This window comes from Cebus imitator, unplaced genomic scaffold (genome assembly GCF_001604975.1).
Source record: "Cebus imitator isolate Cc_AM_T3 unplaced genomic scaffold, Cebus_imitator-1.0 Scaffold78, whole genome shotgun sequence".
Classification (NCBI taxonomy): Eukaryota; Metazoa; Chordata; class Mammalia; order Primates; family Cebidae; genus Cebus; species Cebus imitator.
The window spans coordinates 6,399,916-6,408,749 of NW_016107393.1; the positions used below are offsets into that span (position 1 = coordinate 6,399,916).

The 8,834-nt window shown below is 39.8% G+C and overlaps 1 protein-coding gene across 2 annotated transcripts in view; it reads left to right on the forward strand.

Annotated features, from left to right (window-relative positions):
• The window catches only part of DUSP19 (dual specificity phosphatase 19), a 19,181-nt gene that overhangs the window by 6,065 nt on the left and 4,282 nt on the right, over positions 1–8,834 (forward strand). Inside the window, exon 4 of one of the 2 annotated variants that reach the window (XM_017532778.2) lies at positions 3,660–3,812. In XM_017532778.2, the coding sequence (XP_017388267.1) occupies positions 3,660–3,812 (153 nt within the window). The remainder of the gene's footprint in view (positions 1–3,659; positions 3,813–8,834) is intronic. The other variant, XM_017532779.2, reaches the window with a different exon arrangement.

An 8,834-nucleotide genomic window follows, 5' to 3' on the forward strand; every position in this document is an offset into this window, starting at 1 on the left:
AAAAAAAAAAAAAAAAAAAAAAAAATGCTTTAAATCTGGCACCACATACACAGACTATTTTAGTTGTTTTCTTTAGGAAAAGCTGTGTTGGTCTATCTTTGATATTTTACAGAGTTTATTTGATAACATTTTGGCTATCATTTTAATAGAGTTGAAAAAATAATTGGCATATAATTCAAATATGTGGATCTGTAATCCATCTTTCCAGTTTTACATTCTTCTTGTTCTCCTTCATGTACCCTCATGAACATGACCTTGGAAGCATGTCTTTCTTGCCTGTGCTTATGTAGCTCCTCTGTGTGAGATAAACTTTCCCTCATCTCTGCTTGTCAAAGACCTTCCCATGCCTTGAGTCCTAATTCACATACTATGTCTTCTCTAATGCCGTTTCTAGCCACTCTACTCCATACAACTGATGTGCTTTATTACATATTTACTCAAAAGAATTTTTAGCGATCTACCATTTTGTTGAGCACTGTTTCAGGTCATAGAATTGCTGCAGTTACAGGAGTGCATGAGATTCTTGTTCACTTGAAGCCTATGACCTAAGGGGCAGACAGCGAAGAGAGACAAATAAGCAGCTACAGAACAGCGTGTTGTGTGGTTTGATGGGGAAGTGCAGGCTGCTGTAGAAGTGCATAGGAGATGATGCCCTTAGCCCGTGTTTGGTTTGTTTTGTTTTTGGGGGGATAGGTGAGTCAGGGGTGACTTCCTGGAGAAAGTGATGTTGAAATTTTTCCCTGAAGAGGTGGGGAAAGGAGTCAACAGCCTGTAATCTCAATGCTTTGGGAAGCCAAGGCAGGAGAACTGGTTGACCCCCGGAGTTCAAGGTTATAGTGTGCTATGATTTTGCTACTGTGCTCCAGACTGGGTGACAAAACAAGACTCTGTCTCAAAAAAAGGAAAGAAAAGTGTTCATACAGAATAAATGGTATGTGTGAAGGCCCAGAAGCAAGAGAAAGGCTAATGCTTTCAGGGACAGAAAAGTTCACTGACCCTGGAATAGAGAGTGTGAGAAAGAAGGGCACCAAGAGACAAGGCCAGAGAGGTAAGCTTGAGCGAGATCACAAAAGGCCAGGTAAGCCAGAGTAAGTTGTTTGGGTTTTATCGAAAAGACTGTGGAAAGCTACTGAGAAGTTACCCAGAGATGCAGCAGGATCAAATGTGCAGTTTAGAAAGATTTTTAATTAAAAGCAGTGTAGAAAATTGATTGGAGCGTTGCTCAAGTTAGAGATGGGGAAAACAGCTATAAAGCTAATGCAGTCAGCTAAGGAAAAGATGATAGTGGCTGAGATTAAGATGTAGTGAAGATAGAGAGAATTAGATAGATGTGAGGGGTTTTTTAGAGGGTAGAATTTTTACAATTTTGTGATTGATTACTTATGGGACAAGATAGGGAGTGGAGCTAAGGGAGAAGGAGGAGTCAAGGCTGATGTCTAGCTTTCTTTGATAACTAAGTAAGGTTATTATTCCGTGAGCTTGAGAACAATATAGAAGGAACAGGCTTTGGAGGAAAAACAATGTGCTCAGGTTTGAATATTTTAGATTTTGGGTGATGTAGGTCATCTAGGTGGGTGGATACGTAGGGTGTGAAGTTCAGATTATAGGTGAATATATAGATTTAGAAATCTTCCACTTTTAAATAGTTACTGAGATCGTTGGAATAGATGAAGTTGCCTGGGGAAAAATGTAAAGTAAGAGAGAAAAGAGTCTTTGACAGAATCTTATCACAGAACTGATAAATTGAGGAATATCACCCTATATGGAATGATCAAAGGAAGAAGAGTCTGCAGTGGAAAAGGAAGATCTAAAAGAGGCCAAAAGAAGATAAAACAAAAAGATGGTGTCATGGAAGCCAAAGAGGGAATAGTGTTTTAAGGAGGACAGAGTCAGCAATGTCAGATGCTGCAAAAGTTTAAGTACAATTAGGACTAAATTATGTCCATTGGACTTGGTGACAGAGAGGTGGTTAAAAAGTGCATTTGTGGAAAGCTTCATTTGAATTGGAGGCCAAAGCCATATTGCAAAAGATTGAGAAGTGAAGAAGTGCTAGCACGGGGTGTAGGGAGGGAAGAGAGAGGAGCCATAGGTGAGGAGGGGGATGGGAGAACTTTGAGCATGTTTGCTGATGGTAGAGGAAGGAATTGAAGATACAGAAAAGCAAGAATTATGGCTATAGGGAGATGCCAAGAAAGTAGGAAGCACTGTGACTCCAAGCATAGATTCTGGAATGAGCCATATGGAAGATGCATGAGCGTATCCTTCAGTGTAATCCGAAGGCAGAGGGGAAGTACAGATGTGAACAAAGTTGTTAGGTTTTTTTTGTTGTTGTTGTTTGTTTTGAGACAGACTCTTGCTCTGTTGCTCAGGCTGGAGTACAGTGGCTTGATCTCAGCTCACTGCAACCTTTGCCTCCCAAGTTCAAGTGATTCTTAACCTTTGGATTCTCTTAATGGACTTTCTATGTGGCTTCCACATGCTTGGTGGACTTTAGGAAAAAGGGCTCAAATACATAGATGGAAGAGGAGGAGGTTCCTCAAGTGTACCACCTGAAAGAAAATATTTTTCCTCTCCCCTTACTTTTCAGCCAGATTAGTTCATCAGAATCTCTGGGTATGAGACCCTGTAGTATTGATAGTTTTTAAAAGTTCATCAGGTCTCTACTAAAAATAAAACAATTCACTAGGCGTGGTGGTTCGTGCCTGTAATCCCAGCTACTCGGGAGGTTGAAGCAGGAGAATCACTTGAACCAAGGAGCTGGAGGCTGCAGTGAGCTGAGATTGCACCACTGCACTCCAGTCTGGCGACAGAGCAAGACTCATCTCAAAAAAGAAAAAAAAAAAAGAGAAAAAAGTTCATCAGATGACTCTAATGTGCAGTCATCCTGGAGAACCATTTTATTAAGTACAGAATATGAAGGAAAATAGGGAAATGATTCTTGAAAGGAAAGTTGTGTACCACTGATCTACTTCTCCTATCGAAGTTTTTATATGGATGTTCACAGACTAATTCAACAAGATTTTAAGCATTTTCTGCTAAACTCACTGCTCATTTGCCTATAACACTAAGTTAAACATGTTCCCCATCCCCATGGAGTTTCTAGTGCAAGGAAAGAGACAGTCTCTAAGTGGTATGAGCTATAATAGGGCAAGTCCAGGGCTAAGAGAATATATAGGCCAGGTGTGGTGGCTCATACCTATAATCCTAGCACTGTGGGAGGTGGAAGTGGGAGCATCACTTGAGGCCAGGAGTTCGATACCAGCCTGGGCCAAAAAAGTGAGACCCCCCTGCTCCCCCCCAAAAAAAGTTAGCTGTGTGTGGTGGTACCCACGTGTAATCCTAGCTACTTGGGAGGCTGAGGCGGGAGGATCACCTGAGCCTAGGAGTTCAAGATTGCAAGTGACCTATGATTGCATCATTGTACTCCAGCCTGGATGACAGAAAGAGACCCTGTCTCTACATGATAATAATAATAGTTAGGAGAGAGAGAGAACATACAGTAGAAGGAGCTTCTGGTATGGGATGAAGCAGTATTATCATTTAAGTGAGTTGTATTTAAATTTTTACCATTCTTTTTACAGATATCAACACCCTAGTCTCTTTTTAAATAACTTAATTCATGGGATTTTAAAAAATGATCTTTTTTCTTTCTCTTTAAGGTGACTCATATTCTTAATGCTGCATATGGAGTTGAAAACGCTTTCCTCAATGACTTTACATATAAGAGCATTTCTATACTGGATCTGCCTGAAACCAACATCCTGTCTTATTTTCCAGAATGTTTTGAATTTATTGAAGAAGCAAAAAGGAAGGTGAGTTTTGTTTTGATCCATAGTTCTTCAGAAGCAGAAATTTGAAAGTATAGATTCATTACCCAATCTTTATTATTTTTGTAATGAATCTCTAAAAAACCATTAAGAAATTTCCCTTCTAACAATATTTTATTATTTTCTACAGTTATTTGGTTAATTGCTCTTTTTTTAGTGATATACTTACTTTAACATTAATTCAGTTTCTCATTTTCCTGTGTGTTACTGAGAATTGTTAAGAGATAAAATCCTCTGCTTACCGAGTTTTTCTCTGTAGACGTGTAGTAGATTTCCTTTGAGGGTTTATAGCCATCTGACCTCTCACCAATTTGCAGGATAATCAGAGGGATTAAAAAACAGAGACTGCTCTAGACTTATGAGTGTTATTTATGATGATTGCTGTGCATTTCATTTTAATGAAATGATGAATGAGATCATTATTGTGAAACTATGCATTTTTAGCAATAAAATTTTAATCTAAGGACTAAATGTGTATTGCTTTACTTAGATTGTATGACAATGCTGATCAGAAGCTGTCTGTTGGTTTTCTGAAGTTAGAAGACAATAGCCAATGTCATATAGTACTTCAATCTTGTTATTGGATTCAAGTCAACATTCTGACAGGCAGGGTTTCTTGGTTGGCCATTATTAATATTCCTTGAAATGGCATCATTTTTAGTCAGCAAATAATTCTTACAGACTTTAAGTTATGTAGGTGGGAAAGTAGGAGCATTTACAGAGAGAAATAACTCTTCTGGAACACCTAACAGTGACAGGATTAGAATCGGGTTTAATTGAACTCTGGCCTACCTTCTCTCTCTTCTACTTTCTCTCCTTCCCAGTTTCTCTCCCTCTCTCCCTTCTTTCCTTTAATTTACTAGTATTTATTGAATGCCTTAGGTGCCCAGCACTGTTCTATGCCTTCCTAGTAGACTACCTAGAAAATACATAACTATTCAATTCTAGTGTCCATCAGCTTTATTTAATAGCAGATACAGTCATGCACTACATAGTGATGTTTGGTCAAAGATGGACTATATATATGATGGTGGTCCTATAAGATTATAATAATGTATTTTTATCATACCTTTTCTATGTTTAGATACACAAATACATACCATTGTGTTACAGTTGCCTACAAGTCAGTACTGTAACATGCTGTACAGGTTTGTAGCCTTGGAGCAGTAGGCCATACCATTCTAGGTTTGTGTGAGTACACTCTGATGTTTACACCATGAAGAAATTGCCTAACAACACATTTCTTAGACTGCATCACCATTGTTAAGTGATGCATGACTGTATTTGGATGGAAGCAAAGGAAGAGTTTTTTTTTTTTTTTTTTTTTTGGAGACAGAGTCTCTCGCTCTGTCACCCAGGCTGTAGTGCAGTGGCATGATCTCAGCTCACTGCAACTTAGGCCTCCTGGGTTCCAGCGATTCTCCTGCCTCTGCCTCCTGAGTAGCTGGGACTCTATAGGCACATGCCACCATGCCTGGCTTATTTTTTGTATTTTAGTAGAGATGGGGTTTCACCATGTTGCTCAGGCTGGCCTTGAACTCCTGAGCTCAGGCAATCCACCCGCCTTGGCCTCCCAAAGTGTTAGAGTTATAGGCATGAGCCACTGTCACTGGCCAAGGAAGAGGCTTTCTAATTCAAAGCCTAATATTAGCCATTCTGTTTTCTTGTGAAAAAATTTACTGGCTCTGGATTGTTACATTCCAGTGTGTGTTAGTAGTTTTAAAAATAAAAATGCTGTTTCTGTATTAGCTCCTTCTCTAAGGAAATGTAGAATATGCCGGAGATGGCAAAGTATAGATGTCATCCATATTCATATTAACATTAGATGAGATGTAAATGTTGCAAGTAAAAATTAGAGCGGGGAATAGTATCTAGAAAGAAAAGCAAGAGATTGAATATTCTAATAAGCTTGGAATTTTAAATAAATTAAAAAAGTAAAGTTTGCCTTAATTTGGGCCAGTAGTTAATTAGAGTGGATTTCAGCTTGGATTTCCTAAAAACAAAGCCTGAGATGAGGATTTAGAGCTGATGCTTAATTTGAGACGTACAATCTCTAGGCAGTGAGAATGGCAAGAAAGGAAAGTGATTCAAGGTGGATGAGAAGCAATACAAAGTGTTGTGTTTACCCTGCTGGGCTCATTTCACAGTGAGCTGACTGGGAAATAGTTGAGTACTCAGCAGGGACAGCTACTCTACCACCCAAAATATGTCTGGACAGGCAGTGTAAAGAAACTGCACCTCAACACAGCCTAGGAGGGAGGAAGGAGAGATATTTATCTACATGGCTTTCTGTCAGCTCTTGTTTCCCGTTGGTCAAAGTTTACCAGTGGGGATATAACCAACCCCACAATTCTGGTTATAACATTTCATTCATTCAGCAGCCACCTTGAAGCCAAATCTAATGCCCTGTAATACAACTTTTCAACCAAGTAAGAAATAGAAAATCCAGAATTCAGAGTATGCCTGTCCAGAGTACGCCTGTCTATGCTATGAACATCATGGAAGAAGAGTCCCTTCTTTGACAAACAAAAGTGAATGGACCCAAGGGGAGAGCAGTCAGCCATGGGGGTGGCGGCCTAGGTGGAGCATGCTGAGAGGGTCTGTGAGGTGGTGGCACCACAAGAATCTGAGGAGTTGCAGAAGATGTTTCTGATAAGATGAATTAGATTTCAGCAATATGTTCTACCCTCTCAAGCCTTATGTTTCATACTGGGCTCCTAACCTCAGCCAATATTTCCCTTCCCTGAAAACTCAGTGCAGTGATGCAATCTCAGGTCATGTCAACTCCACCTCCTGGGCTCAAGTGATTCTCCTGCCTCAACCTCCCTGGTAGCCAGGATTACAGGTGCACACCACCATGCCTGGCTAATTTTTGTATTTTTAGTAGAGATGGGTTTTTGCCATGTTTGCCAGGTTGGTCTCAATTCCTGACCTCAAGTGATCCACCTGCCTCAACCACCCAAAGCACTGGGATTATAGGCTTAAGCCACCATGCCTGGCAGACTAATATATATTTAGTTTTAGCAATAGAATTCTTGAATTTTTAAAAATGTTTTTAAGAAAAGATCTCTTCATGGCTTTGTCTATTTTATATTCAAGTATTGTTAAATCTAATTAGTGAATTACATGTTTCAAAACTACTTTTCTGGGCCCTAGTTTGTTGTTTTCATCTTTTCACATACAGCTGCCAAGTGGACTGGTTTCCATTTCCCAAGCCTTTCCTCATTTCTGTCTGAACTTGTAAAAACTCTGTTTGGTTTCTGTGTCCTTCCTTTATGCCTAAAGGGACAGCAATACACCTGAGAGGAACAGGAACAGTAATGGTAGTTTCTATAGCCCAAAGAGTCCTTTTAGGAACTAAATTTATTTGTCCTCTCTTTTTATGGTACAAAGTATGACAATGTATATTTGATATTTCATGTTTATTATTTATAAGATGTGATTTATGCAAGTAGTCCATGTTCTTTGTAGAAAAAAATGGAAAATACAGATAAAAATTAAGATCACCCTACTTCCACACTTACATATAAGCCTGCTTTTTTTTTTTGGCAACTTCATGACTTTTATTTGTGGTGCCTGTTCTTTGTCTTGAAAATACCTTCTCTGCCCCAGACAGTGGCCGGGAAGGGGGCAGCAAAAAATAGAAAACGTCCTTCCCTATTACACATGGACCCTATATACAGGCCCACCTGCCTAAGGCCAGTGGGACTCTTGGGACATTCTTGGATCTCTGCTCAGGAAGGGAGGGGTAAAGGGTGACATCACACGTGAAATGGGGACCTCCAGGTCTTGAGTACTGATCTTTGATCTTCTTGGTCCTCAGTTCCTTCCTGGTCCCGTCTCCAGCCCTGGTCCCCTCTATGTAGCCTGCTTTTTGTATTTAATGATATTAAATCATTTTAAATTTTTGCATAGTATTCTGGTAGTTGGTGATTCCATAACTTATCCTATTTTCTACTATGAAACATGTAAGCTGTTCATAGTTTTTTGTTCAATATAAGTAAAAGTTCCTTAGAGAAACATTATGAGTCTAAATAAGTACCTAAATTCACTAAGTTTTTAGATGCGTCTGTTACCAGTAGAGGGTTATGACTGCAAGTTGTCCAGGTTCTTGGTGTTTTGAACATAGTTGGACAAAACGCCCAGCAAAGCAAAGAAAGAATGAAGCAACAAAAAAGAGTGAAGGCAGGGATTTATTGAAAGCGAAAGCACACTCCACAGTGTACGAGTGGGCCAAAGCAACAGGCTGAGGGACAGGATACAGAATCTTCTTCAGTCCAAATACCTGCTAGAAGTTTCCCATTGGCCACTTCATGCTCACCTCATGTAAATGAAGTGGTAGTCTGCAATCAGTCTGATTGGTTGCAAAAAGCAGCCAACCAGAGGCTGAAGGGAAGTTACAAAGGTCATGCACCTGTGCAAACATCTGATTGGATGCCAGAAGCAACCAATGACAGGCTAGGGTGAAATTACAAAGTTATACTTCTGTGCAAACAAAGACTTGGCCTGCAATGAGTCTGTTTGGTTGTGGACAGCAAAGTTTCCATCTGACATGCGGAAAAGGTGAGGGCTTTGCAAAGGCAGTAGCCTCTCTTTTGTTATTTAGGCATGGAAAGTTAGGGTTTTCCTTTCCATTTAGTTCTAGGAAGTCGTTGTGAATCAGCCTTAGGTTCCCTGCCTCCAGACGCTATTCTCCTGCCTTACTTCTTCCAGTTTGTTTCAAAGCAGTCTACCCATCACTTTTTTGTATTTCTCATGTTTACATTGCCCTCTACTACTGTGGATAGTCATGAGTGGACTAATCTGACCTGTGCTCCTCAAAGCATTGTCCAGATTGCTACCAGACCTCTGCAAGATAAGAAGGTTGTGTCTGAATATAAACCAAGGCATTGCTTAGTTCATTGAGAGATTTTGGCTACTCCCCCACCCCACCCAAAAGCTGAACTAAGCAGTATATTTTTAGTGACGATTTTCATTTCACTGCAGAATTCTTTTTTTTTTTTTTTT